Below are 14,146 nucleotides of genomic sequence, written 5' to 3' on the forward strand. Positions count from 1 at the left end.
AGAAAAGTAACCCCATCAGGATCCCGTGAAGCCCCCGTCTCCCACCCTTCCATGACTCTGCCTTTTCAATCCATGAGCCAAGATGAAGTTCTGCAATCTGTTCTTAACTTTCCTGGCAGGAAAAAAAAAAGTATTTTTTGAGCAGGAAGGTTTGCCTTTTTTAGAACAAACACGTTCTTCCCTGCGTGATTCTTCCGAAGGCCTGGCTCTCTGTCAAATGTCCATCTCAGGAAATTTCCATAGAGGCTAGCCACCAAATTTAAATCAGGTAAAATTCCACAAGATTTTAGATTAGGCACCAAATTTTTATGGCCTTGGAATGAACAGGGAATGTAGTTGAAGCTGGCATGGAACAGGGTGTGTGTGAGGAGAGGAAAACTATCATATTTTTAACCACGTAGTATGTATATGGTGGTAAATTCAGCTGATCAGGAAACCAAATAATTTCCCTGTGACTCTGTATCTTTGATTTTTATTCTGTGGTGTGAGTGGTGGTTTTGAGAGCATTTGGGTGAATACCTAGAAATATGTACTAGGTTCTTGAGGCTTCTACTCTGTTTATTGATAAGTAGATCTGGGGGAACTTCCAGGTGGACATGTTAGCATGTGGCTGGGGCCAACCACAGCAAGCTTACCTGGCCTTGTACAGAACCTGAGAAATCCAAGGGAGACCTGGGGACTGCGTTCGGTGCTGGTTGCAAAGTGCCAGTAATACGTTGATTTTCTTATTCTATTTATTCTATTCCACCCAACACTTCCTGCTTTTCACGGAGAGTTGCCAACCACTGAGGCTAGAAACTCTCCCAGGGCACACCTCTCTTTCTGATGTTTTAAACTTAGTGGGATATATGCTGAACATATAAACCCACAGATGAGTAAGTAAGTCATTGCCATGTGGCGTACACACCAGACTGAGATCTTAGGTGCAAATAGGAGGGACTGGCTGTGTCTCATTTCAGCAGAACCAGAATGGATCAGAAGGCGATCTGGTAGCTCTCAGGATTGCGAGGAAGGCTGGAGAACCAGGCTGGGATATGAGAGGAGTCAGGAGACCTGCGGGGCCAGGGCCATGGGCTCAGTCATGCCTCAGGAGGAGCCAGTGTGGTGCCCTGGACACAGCTGTCCCTGCCTTCTCTCAGCCTCTTGATCTGAGTTGGGCAGGAGCCTCTCAGTGGCTGAGCTATGTCCCCAACACTGGCAGGGGGTTCAACACTAAGCCTCTAAAAAGTGATAAATGCCCCTTGCAATGTGCTTCTGTAATGCTTAGGGCAGGATGGGACAGCCACCTGCTGGCTCTCCTTAGGGCTCCCAGGTGAGCCAGGGTCCTTGTTCATTTAGACCATGTTGTTGGTAACTTCCAGGGCAAGTGACAGCCTTAATGAAAGAATATGAAGTCTTTGTCCAAAGATGGTTGAGGAGCATTTCTGCTTTTTGCTTGTTTTATTTTTTAAAATAATGTGCATAAATGAGCGAAGCTACATTGCTAATCTGACAGGGCAAATGTTTGGGGACCCCCTCCGCCATGGTTCCATGGGAACCCCGTGTCCGGAGAGGCACTCCCCTCCCTCCAGCAGCCCACTGCCATCAGCATCCATCACCCTGCAGGTGGGAAGATGGGCTGTGATTTTGACAAGTCCCCAGAGAGTCCGCTGTGCCTCCCTGGGTTAGAATCACTGAGATTCTTCCTCTAGTGAACCAGGGGCCTCTGAGACAAGATCTCACAGTGAGCGAGCCCAGGATGGTGCCCGGAACTCCTGACTCCCAGCCTGGGGCTCCCCTCCCCTCTCCCCTGAAGCCCTTCAGTCACATGGGGAGACACCGAGCTTTCTTGGATGAAAGGATCTCGACAGGGACAAGTATCCAGTGTGGAAGGGAAATCATCGGCTTGTTTTATCTCTGTACAGCATCTCTGTTCACACTGCCCAGGTGCCCCTGGAGCCCAGCCCACTTCACACTGGCCCTCGATCTGCTCTCGTTTCCCTCCTCAGCCTAAATCAGACCCCAGAATGGAGCCCTGTGATGACAGCCCAGCTTCCACCTCTAAGTAAACCCGCCACATTTAACTGATCAGGACAGTAACTTCTAGCCTCCTTTCCTCTGAAGCCATCCGGGGTCAGGCCCCAGTCCTGGCCCTTTCGGGAAGGTTGCTCTTCTGGTTTGGCCTTTCCCCTGTGGACAGGGAGTAGCGTGACTCCCCTCGGGAATCAGAAAAGCCTGGGTTCAAATCCATCCCCCTCGGGTCCTAACTCTGTGGTCCCTTTGTCCTGCCCCTGCCACCGCCCACATGCCCACCAAAGACGCAAGCCCAGGTATCACAACCAGAGGGGCATCAACTAGTGTGGCAAACAGAGATTGCTCCCCTTGCAGCTCCTGCATTGTAGTGCCTTGTGATGCAAACTTTACAGTGTTTAGTGGCACCAAGTAGGTTGTGACTCGTACTTCACCATATTGGTGGCCAGGTACAGTTAAAGTCACATGCCACATGGCAGGAGAGTGCCTTCCCCCTTGTCACTCAAGTTACATTGAGATGTAGGATGAAGGGGGTTAGCAGAAGATCACCACCACCGCCATCCTGTGCCATCACCCAGTGGTGCTCAGAGGCCCCCCTCCTCTCCTCACCTGCCACCCGGCAGAGAATCGAACTGTCACCATAAGGAACTGAAAAATCCCAGTGTAGTTTGCCAAAACACAAGTCATATTTCCTAATGGTCACCATTTGGTTATTCGATGGGTATTTGTTGAGGGCTAAGGGCCAGACATTGTACATGGTGCTGGGGATGCAGTGGGGAACAAGCTAGGCATGGCCATGCCCTCCCAGAGCTTCTGAGGGTCCAGCGATGGGGCTCCAGGGCAGCCAAGGCCCAGAGAGTGAGGAGGAATCAGCTTTCCAAGCAAGGGGTGAGTGTGCCAGCTGCGGGGGAGAGCTGGGTAAGGATCCAAGCAGCTTGCTGGATTCAAGGCTGGCAGACCGCCCTGGCAGTACTTTGTGAGTGGCAGCAATAGCCACGGTGCGAGCCCCCAGCGGGGTCCCATCAGTGAGCCCCCACAGTGTCCGGATGTGGTAGTCGCTGCATGCACATTTGTTGGATGAGTGGATAGACAGAAGGATGGGTGTGTGGATGGACAGAAGGATAGGTGGATGGATGGACAGATGGGTGGATGGATGGATGGTGGGATGGCCAGGACTTTCCCAACAGAAATGACATTTGCAAATATATTTTTGAAGTAGACAAGAAACACACTCAGAGACTCCAGCTTTAAACTCTATTCTCTGTTGTTCCAGACTGAATCATATTCATGCTTCATCTAATATTATGGCAGGAAAGACACTGAATTTATTAATTTATGCATTCGTGAATCGCACAATGAATCACCACCTTGGTTTAGGTTACAGGAGAACATGCACTGGGACCCTTTTTCTCTTAGAATTCACAGTGTGCTAGAGGCCATCCACAGGAAGAAATATCATACCTTCTAGGGTGAAAAGGACTTGGAACTGGGGCTGTGAAATGCTCAACTGATTTTAAGACTAAGCTTTGTGGAGCCCTGTGTTTTCCCTCAAGTTGGTCCAGGAGCTGCTGGACTGGGATAGGCAAGGACATGCTTGGGAAGGAGGGTCTGAGCTGGGGGTAGGGGGACCTGGTTGCCCACCTTCTTTATAACCAGTCTATGCTATTTTCTGTTGATATATCAGGTTTTCTCTGCTAAAAGGGGTTGAAAATTGCATTGATTCCAAAAGCTCAGAGAATGATTAATTCTGCTGAAAAGAGAGGAATAGGTCAGCTTCTTGGGAGAAATATTAGAGCAAAGTCTCCTTTTTAATGTTTTTTAACTTGACTTTAAAAGTATCAATTAAAAAAATTTTTTTTAATAGTAAAAAGTAGAAAAGAGACAAAGATACCCATAATCTCAAAGAGCCTTCATGTATTCCTATTATTTTTCTGCAAAGCTGAAGTCTTCTAAATATTAAATTGAAATTCGGATCTTATTTGACTCATAATGTTGATCATGTTCCCATGTTATTATCATGTTTCGGAAGTATTTGGAACTTGAAAATTAAGCAGACAGATGGCTGTCCCTTGGTGGCATACTGGAACACACCCTAGCCTCTTTCCTCAAGCGTGGTCCATGGGCCAACGACATCGCCGACACCAGGGAGCGTATCTGAAGTGCAGAACTTCAGGCCCCAGCCCAGACTTTCACATTCAGGCTCTGCATTTTAATAAGCCTCCTCATGGGATTCTTGAACACATTAAAATTTGAGAAAAGGTTAAACAGCCCTGCCTACCTTTGTAGGGCCAGATTCTGTAAATTTACATAATAACTTGTAGAAGACTGATAAGTTATGAATGCCTTTCCCCTCTGCGTGAGAGACCAGACTTGGACTGGAGCAGAACTAGGGATGGAAACCAGGGGATGGAGAGAGGGATGTTTAGAGAGGTTTGGGGCTCAACCATGCCCACCAGCTTGTCCATGTGGAGGTGAGCCCACTTCCCAAATCTCCCAGAGCCCCTGCCGCTGTTCCTTCCTGTGGGTTTTTATCTCAAATGTGAATTCTTAGAGCTGCAGGACACTCAGATCATCACACAAATGAGTTTATTAGAGTCGTGACGTGTGGGAACCAGTTCTCCCAAAGCATAAAACACATCCAAGACAATGAACAGCATTACTAAAAATAGTAAAAGATTAAACACACATTCCAGGGAAGTGACAGGGCATTCCTGTGGAATTTGCTAGACTAAACTGTAGTGGATAGTCTTTTGACTGTCTCTGTATCCACAAAACCAGACCTCCAGCATGCCTTTGCTGGAACACAGACCAGACACCAAGGGGCAGGCAGTGAGTGTCCCTGAGAAGCCATCGGGGTCGTCCAAGAGGCCAGACTTCACAACTGACCCCCGCTGAGCTCACAGCCTGTCTTAGCAATTCACCATCAGCTGGAGGTTCAACAGATTTTTACTACACGACCATACCCCAGCACCTTTCCCAGCGCTGCCTGGCTTCCCTCTCAGACCCCACTTCACAGAGGAGGAAGCTGAGGGGAGGGTCCTGGTTGACTGAGATGGCACTTCTTGGCCACAGTGCCTCAAGGTCATCTGTGCAATGCATCCCAGGAGGTTCTGAATGTGGGCGGTGACTCGATCCACAGCTTCTTAGTGTCAAGAGCCCGATGTCATGTGTCCATCTCTAAAGAAGGGAATCTCTAATCTAAACTGGACAGAAAATAGCAGACTTAGGATGGCAGGCATTAGAGCCCACTTCTGTCCCGCCACCTCCTGCCCCAAGAATTCCTCCATCAGGATTGTATAGTGCCTGAAATGCACCCTGCGTCAGCCCTAAATGGGCAGGGTGTGTAAGTGGGTGCTGGAGTAGCTACGCAGGAGCAGTGAGAGGACACAAGTCGCACCCTGGCGGCACCTCCTGAACACTAGGCTGAGAGGACGAAGCAGGCATGGAGTCCCCACTGTGCCAGAGGCACCCAGCAGAGGCGGCTCTGGAAGTCAGGATGGCGCCTCCTTGGTGGGCTGTGACAGGACAGGCATGTAGCGGGCACACTGGGAGCTGGTCACGGTCGGTTCCTTGATCTGGTTACACAGATACACTTAGCATTCCAGATGTGAAGCTTCAGTGAGCCGCTTGAGCACTTAGGTTATGTGTGCTCTCTTCTGTGCAGCTGGGCATCCATCAAGGGCTTTTAAAGATTAAAGAGGAGCCTGCCAGGTACCACCTCAGTAAAGCCTTCCTGCCAGCTGTGTTGATGCCGACAGGGGAGCCTCCGAGTGTCAGGGGTGGCTGTGCTGGGGCCTCAACATGCGTTGTCCCCACAAATTCTCTGGGGAGGTGTTGTTCCACCTCTCTGTTGCAGATGAGAAAAACGAGGCTCAGAGAGGTAAAGCACCTTGCCTAAGGTCACACAGCCAGTGAGTATGTGCTATAGAGAGGCCTCGTTTCCATTCCCAGAGGGACCACTGTGTGTGTAGGCAGTTTACTTCCAATTCTCCCCATAAGGAACAGAACTTCTGCTCTACTCAATTCCCCTTGAAATAATGCTCTGGACTTGGGATCTGCAGGTGAAGCTGAGGCAGCCCCTCTGCCTCATGAATAACTCCCGCTCCCCACAGCACACACCCGCCTCCTGCCCCAGCCGTGGCTGTGGACACACAGAGAGAGATGGTCATGTCTGCTTCCCCAGTGCAGGGCTCACATCATCAGCAGATTATCTTCAAGGAGTGGTGGTGACAAACTCAGATTTAGGGGCTTGGGGCTAGACCTGAGTTCAGATCCTGACTCTGCACTCAAGCTCCATGGCCCAGAGCAAGTTGCTTGTTCTCTCTGGGCTCATGTCATGCCCCTCGGCACAGTGGGTGTTGACTACCTCATGGGGTAGTTATGTCAGTTAGATACATCATTGCAGGAAAAGCACAGAGCCTGATACAGTGGAGCACCTGAGAAATGTGAGAGAGAGATGGGATTCAGGCTGCCCTAGGGGACCCCAAACAGTGCTGCTCAGTGTCAAGTCCATATGGGGTCCAGGCACCTCTGAGGCTTGGACAGGAGCAGGACCACTGGGCTCGTGATCAGTGAGGCCTCCTGGCAGAGGCAGGACATCAGCTGGCCTGCAGGCATGAGCCATGTGTAGAAGAGCATTCCCAAAGGAGGGGTGGGCATTCCAAGGGGCTTGCACAGTTTAGACAAAGACCTGCAGGTGGGCCAGCCTGTCTGCAGCCAATGGAGACCATGACTGCCTGGAGCTGGGATCTTTGTCTCCTCACAGTGAGGCCTGGAATGGGACAGTGGGATGTTGGGGAGGGTCTCTGGGCAGCGGAAGACACATTAGATGCTTTGAATTCTACAAGATCAGACTCTGCTATGACCAGTATGTAGGCTAACACACAGGCAAAGGACAGTCAGTGCTGAGCTAATACCTGTTAAGCAGTCAGTTCTCTGGCAGGTGGGAGGCCCTGATTTGCTTGTTTCATGGCCTATTCAAACTGCCATGCAGAGTCACTAGCTGTGGAGTTGGAAGGAGATACATACGGTCAGCTCCAGCACACAACTGAGTTTCCATAAAAGTTAGGAAAACTTTCCTCACCAGACATGGGACCCAACTGCACATGGCTCCCCTTGAAAACCAGAGCACTGCTCCTCCAGCGAGAGCCTTCCATGTGCCAGGCAGGGCCAGGAGACCAAGGACAGACTGCACGCCAGCCCTCGTGGAATCCACCGTCTGCTGGGGAAGCTGGCATTGATTGAATCATCACACTAAATGACATACGCAGCTGAGCTTGGAAGGACGTGCTCTTACATGGAGGGCATGTCCATGTCCTTTGTTCCAAACCACAATAAAAGGATGTCGATTGTCTTCCCTGAATCGAGAACACAGCACATCCTCTGCATTCTTCACCACATTCATGTTCGCTCTGGGGTACTGCAGTCAGGCAGGCTTGTCAGTACAATCCTTCCAGGAGCTGGGGCTTTCAGATTTCAAGTACTTTTCAGATCCGAGCAAAAGCCTATCCGTCTACAAGCAGGAAAGCTGGCAACAGAGTCCATTTTTAGCAACAGTGGTCTGGACCCCTATCTACCTCATGGCAGGTATCAAGCCCACCCTGGGCTCCCGCGCTCAGGCACTTCCATCTGGGAAGTATTCTCACCTCCGCTTTGCCTCCTAGGTGGTCTTCGAGGCCTTGCACAATCTGGAGCCACGTGGCTATGTCGTGGGGTGGATCATCGCCATAAGTCTGCTGGTGGGAATCCTCATCTTCCTGCTGCTGGCTGTGCTGCTCTGGAAGGTGAGTCTGGGACCACAGGTGCCTGTGGAATCCCCACCTGGGGATGCCCAGCCCCCCAGCCCCACCAGGGTAGAGCCTCTTGGGAGAGGTTTCCTGCCAGAGCTTCCTTCGTGCTGGAGGTGCAGCGGAGGGTGGGCAGTGTCCCCCCCGGGCAGCAGTGCCATCTGGCCTCCTCTTGAGGCCAGTCCTGGCTGAGGAGCAGACCAGTGTGGAGGGCGAGCAGAATCTCACTGCCCTCTTCCCTGGCCTTCCCACCAGTCCTAACAGGATGGAGGGACCCTAACTCCAAAGCAGAAGCTTGGGGCATAACTGCTGGACTGGGGGTTGCCATTTACTTGGAGAAAAAACAAAGGGAACCACAGAGCAACTCTGCACTTTTCCCACACAGAAGGTAGAAAAGGTGCCTTCCCAGAAGATGGGGTTACAGATGCACAGTGAGTCAAGGTGCTGTCTGGGGGCAGCTCCGTAAGTCCTTCCCGCCCCTTGGTGGCTCATGTAGGTGACCTCTACAGCCTCTTACATTATTATCGTTGATGCTTTAAGTGCAAGTAATTCATTTCTCTGGGATAACAAAATAATTTGTATGTGTTGGTCAAACATAGTAAGATAGCAATAAGAAAAACAAATTGGAACATGCTCTGGCGTCCACATTCCAGAAATAACCATGATGAGCACACTATTGTCTCTTCTTGGCCTTTTTCTCTGCATGATAGACATGACCAGGCATCCTCACGGCATCTACTTATTTTTGAAAAATAATGTGTTATATCTTCCAGTAATATACTGGATATATTTTCAGATGCAGCACCTCTACAGTTAAAGCAATGGGTTCTTGAAACACAGGAAAAATAAGCGTTTTCATGATAAGTTTTTCAGACTGACAACTGGACTTATTGCTTTAAATGTAGAGATACTTAACCTAAAAAGTGTCTGCAGGTTAAAGAAAAATATCTTGAACATATTACTTGAAAATTAGTTTATCTTGTGTTTCTGTGCTTTTTGGACATCCTGTGTATCCTGTTTTTCACAAATGACGTCCCCGGAGCATCCTTCCCCGTTGTTGAAAGCCCGCCTCCCATTGCCTTAAGGCGGCAGCGTCTGCTGTAACTCACCTAGGCCCTATGTTGGAATTCAGCTCCTGGTTTCACACTGCTCTTAACAGTGCCACAGTGAATATCCTTGGAGCCAAATATTTGCACAGATCCTTCATTATGGGCTTAAGGTGAAATCCTAGGAATGGAATTAGTCAAAAGAAATGCATATTTTAATCCTTAATGACATACTGCAAATTGCCTGTAGGAAGGATTACTGAGTCACCCTCCCACAAGACTGCATCAGAAGGGCCCTATTTTCCTGTATTTGCCAGGAGTGGCTATTACCTTTTTTTAAAAATCTGCCAATTTGTTGTTTGTTTAATCTGCATGGCAGGTAGATTCTTAATTCTCTCTTTTCTCCAAACTCCAACTCCTTCCTGCCCAGATGGCCTCAGGCTTGGAGGTGGAGAACAAAGCCAGCTCAGTATTTGTGATCTGAAAAGACAGTAGGGCTTTGAGGGTGGGGTGGGGCTGGGAGCTCCTTCTTTCTGCCTTTGTATGGATGCTTGCCATTAGAGCAGATGCTGTCCTCCATAGCTGGCTGTGTGGGACCAGATAGGGTTGCACAAGGGGAGCATGGTGGCAGTGCCCACTCCCTCCCATGACAAGCATGCCCTCGTTCTGGCCACCCTACTTGGCTTTGCCACTCAGAGTGCCCCATCTCCCAGGTACATGCTCCTGCCTCCTTCCACCTGCCATCTGCTTAGCTTTGCTTCTGTTGTTTCTGTAAAGAATGTGGTTGCAGGAGGTGGCTGCTGTGAGGTAGCCAAGAGCTGAGGTCACCCAGCTGTGTGTGGTGCAAAGAGCCAGAACCCAAGAAGGCAGATGTCACCTTGCACCATGGACTGGGAGACAGGGCAGGGTGGTGGCAGGACTAGGGGCCTTAACCCAGACAAGGCCCTGCCATCACTGGGGAGGTGGAAGAAAAGGGTCTAGAACGCTTTGAGGAAGCTGTCAGATGCCACATATGGTGATGACAGCTTTGCTCATCATCCAAGGGCAATACGTCACTTCAGCTCACATTTACTGAGCTTTTGCTTTGAACCAAACACTGGATTCAGCAATGACTGTGACTCCCCCACCCTTGAAGGCCCCACCATCTAGCCCACACACTGGAAACACAACAGAGGGTGGGTGAGGGCTGTGGAGACAGCTGGGAACAGAGGGGTCCCCACTCATCCCCGACCCCAGGGGAGTGGAAAGGCCAGTGTGGTAGTGAGCACACAGACTTGCAGGCTGGCAGCTATGGACCAGAGCCCTGGCTCTCATGCTTGCCAGCTCTGTGGCCCTCAGTTCCTGCCTCTAAAACAGACCATGACGTCTAGCTTGAAGTCCAGGCAGCGCAGGCAGAATGCTCAGCGCTTAACACACAAAAGCTCCCAGTACAAGTCAGAGGACACTTCATGAATTAGGTGTCTGGCCTTGAATTTGGTTTGAGTTTTCAGACAAATGAAGGGCAGGTGGATACTCCATACAGAAGGAAGAGGAGGTGAGCAAATAAGCAGGGCTTGGGGAAGCAGCTTATGGAGTGTCAGGGGGTCACCAGGGAGCTGCAAGGAGATCATCTTGGTGTGAAGGACCCTGTGACCGGGAAAAAGGGAAGCCAGGAGTCTGTAATCAGAGTGGTTGTGACCAGACCTGCTTCCAGGGAGAGCTCTGAGGACAACCGTGGGCTGAAGGCAGTCGCCACAGGTAGAAAGGAGGGGACCATGTTGGAACAGGCAGGATCTGGTGACCAGTTGGATTTGAGAGGTCAGGGCAGGGAAAAGTAAGTTGCTCACGGTTTTTAGCTGAGACAATGGATGGATTCCCTTACCCATGGGAGGGGAGGAAGGATTTAAAGTTGTTTGGGGACAGGAGTTCGGCATCGGGCTTCTTGAGTGTGCGGTACTTCTGAAGACAGGCAGGCTTGACTCACTTCCAGGTGCCCTCACCCAGGGAAGAGAGACCGACGGGATATCCCTGTCAGCTCTTGCATGGGCGCTTTCTCTTCACTCACCAAGCCCAACATACTTACCACAGGCATCATGGAAGCCATCTTTTCTGGTTGCAAAAATCCAGAAATCCATTCCTAGCCACATAAGCAAGAAAGAAATTCTAAGGATGCACGGGGACTCCCAGATCCCGAAGGAAATATGTGCAGCTGGCCCCAGACTGTGCAGAAACCAAGCAGCATTCTCCCTCCCCTCCCCTGCCGGCCTCTGGCCGCTGCCCCTCAGTACCTGCACTATCTCCTCCCACAGCAGACCTGCTTTCTTCATGCTCCCTGGTGCACAGGGGAAAATGGTCGCCCCCAGCCCCTCCACATTTACATCTCGGTGACTTCTAGCCAAACACAGACTGACCAGCTACCTGTGATTCCCAATTCTACAAGTCTGGGAGAGAGAATCTGGTCAGCTGAGCTCTTCAGATGCCCACAATGTGGCCCATGGCAAGGAGAGGGCAGGGAGGGGATCTGACTGGCCAGCTTGGCTTGCATGTCTCCCACAGATCCAAACAGCTATAACTAGGATAGGAGGAAAACACGAGCTGGCAGTCTGTCTGGGGAGGCGGGCTGGGGGTGTGGATGAATCTCAGAGAAGGAAGAAACTGGGCAGATACCCCAAAGTCATTCATTCCAGCAGAGTTTCTTGTGGTTAGTGGTGCTGCTGTTTAAATTGTAGGCTTTTATGTTGTACCAGTTAGCTATGCTGCATAAAAAACTGCCCCCAAATTGAATGGCTTTAAATTACCATTACATTGTATCTTACAAATTTATGGTTCAGGAATTCAGGAAGGGTTGGCTGGATGGTTCTTCTGTTCCACCTGACATTGAGTGGGGTCACTCACGTGGCATTTAACTGGGCTGGGCTGGGCTGAGAAGTTAGACAGCTTCACTCACCTGCCTGGCACCTTGGTGGGGATGGCAAGGAGGCTGGCCCTTCTCCCTCTCCTTGGCAACTCAGAGCCTTTCCATGTGCCCCTTCCAGCAGAGTGGTCTAACTTAGGGCTTGGGCCCTAAGAGAGCTTGGTAAAAGCTGCCAGTTCTCTTAAAAGCTGTCCCAGAATTGGCATAGCATCATTCTGCCACACTCTGTTGGTCACAGCAGTCACATGCCAGCCCAGATTCAAGGGAGTGGACACGGACCCTGCCTCTAGAGGGTTTGTGGTTATCTTATATCTGCCATCAGAAATATGGGCAAAATCTTAATCTTTTCTTTAAAAGTCACAGTTTTCAAAGTGATGAAACCTCATCTCTCTTTCATAGTATGATAGATTAAATCACAATTGCACTCCTCTGGCAAAAATGGAAAACAGAGTAAAACTTGATGCATCGTTCACGAATGCACTCAACATCCAGAGTGGATCATCTCTTCAGCAAAGCTACAAAGCTTATGATGCAGTAAGGAACTTGCCAGAAGAAGTTTCTTTTTTTTTTAATCATCACAGTGGTTCGACAGTTCCCTGCCCCCTACACCCCACCCCTGCCCACTCCCCTCCCCTTTGGTAACCACTAGTCATAGTCACTTCTCAGTGTCTATGAGTCCACTGCTGTTTTGTTTTTTCTGTTTCATTTTGTTTTTATATTCCACAAATAAGTGAAATCATATGGTATTTGTCTTTCTCTGCCTTGTTTATTTCACTTAGCATAATACCCTCTAGATCCATCCATGTTGTTGAAAATAGCAGGATTTCTTTTCTTTTTAATGGCTGAATAATATTCCATTGTGTATATGTACCACATCTTCTTTATCCATTCATCAATTGATGGACACTTAGGTTGCCTCCGTATCTTGGCTATTGCAAACAGTACTGCAATAAACATAGGGGTGCATATGTCTTTTTTGAATCAGGGATCTTATTTTCTTTGGGTAAATTCCTAGGAGTGGAATTACTGAGTCACATGGTATTTCTATTTTTAGTATTTTGAGGGACCACCATACTGCTTTTCACAGTGGCTGCACCAGTTTGCAGTCCCACCAACAGTGTAGGAAGGTTCCTATTTCTCTGCACCCTCGCCAGCAGCATTTGTTATTTCTTATCTTTTGTACAGTGGCCATTCTTTCTGGTGAGAGGTGATAATATCACATTGTGGTTTGAATTTGCATTTCCCTGATGATTAGTGATGTGGAGCATCTTTTCATGTGCCTGTTGGCCATTTGAATTTCTTCTTTGAAGAAGTGTCTGTTCAGGTCCTCCACCCATTTTTTGATCAGGTTATTTGTTTTTGGATGTTGAGGCACGTGAGTTCTTTATATACTTTGGATATTAACCCCTTATCAGATGAGTCATTTATCAATATATTCTCCCATACTATGGGATGGCTTTTTGTTCTGCTGATGGTGTCCTTTGCTGTACAAGAGCTTTTTTAGTTTGATGTAGTCCCCCCTTTTTTTGTTGTTGTTTTTTTTGTTTTTTGTTTTATTTTTGTTTCCCTTGCCCAAAAAGATATATCCAGGAAAAATTGCTCATGATTATATATTCAAGAGATTTTTGCCTATGTTTTCTTATAAGAGTTTTATGGTTTCATGGCTTACATTCAGGTCTTTCATATATTTTGAGTTTACTTTTGTATATGGAGTTAGACAGTAATCCAGTTTCTTCTCTTACATGTAGCTGTCCAGTTTTGCCAACACCATTTGTTAAAGAGGCTGTCTTTCCCCCATTGTATATTCATGGCTCCTTTATCATATATTAATTGGCCATATATGTGTGGGTTTATATCTGGGCTTTCTTTTCTGTTCCATTGATCTATGGGTCTGTTCTTGTGCTAGTACCGAATTGTTTTGATTACTGTGGCTTTGTAGTAGAGCTTGAAGTCAGGGAGCATAATCCCACCAGCTTTGTTCTTCTTTCTCAGGGTTGCTTTGGCTATTCAGGGTCTTTTGTGGTACCATATGAATTTCAGAACTATTTGTTCTACTTTATTAAAGAATGCTGTTGGTATTTTGATAAGGATTGTATTGAATCTGTAAATTGCTTTAGGCAGGATGGCCATTTTGATGATATTAATTCTTCCTATCCATGAACACAGGATGTATTTCCATTTTTTGGTGTCTTCTTCAGTTTCTCTCATGAGTGTCTTGTAGTTTTCAGAGTATAGGTCTTTCACCTCCTTGGTTAGGTTTATTCCTAGGTATTTTATTCTTTTTGGTGCAACTGTAAATGGAATTGTTTTTCTGATTTCTCTTTCTGCTGATTCATTATTAGTATATAGGAATATAACAGATTTCTGTGTATTAATTTTATATCTGGCAACTTTGCTGAATTCAGTTATTA

The 14,146-nt window shown here is 48.3% G+C and overlaps 1 protein-coding gene across 3 annotated transcripts in view; it reads left to right on the forward strand.

Moving 5' to 3' along the window:
• Positions 1–14,146, forward strand: part of ITGA9 (integrin subunit alpha 9) — a 355,701-nt gene that overhangs the window by 290,305 nt on the left and 51,250 nt on the right. For all 3 annotated transcript variants that reach the window (XR_012125479.1, XR_012125480.1, XM_073222610.1), the window contains exon 27: positions 7,674–7,793. Coding sequence is in view for 1 of the 3 variants with exons in the window: in XM_073222610.1 (XP_073078711.1) it covers positions 7,674–7,793 (120 nt within the window). In the remaining 2 variants the exon portion in view is untranslated. The remainder of the gene's footprint in view (positions 1–7,673; positions 7,794–14,146) is intronic.

Source organism: Manis javanica, chromosome 15 (assembly GCF_040802235.1).
Source record: "Manis javanica isolate MJ-LG chromosome 15, MJ_LKY, whole genome shotgun sequence".
Lineage (NCBI taxonomy): Eukaryota > Metazoa > Chordata > Mammalia > Pholidota > Manidae > Manis > Manis javanica.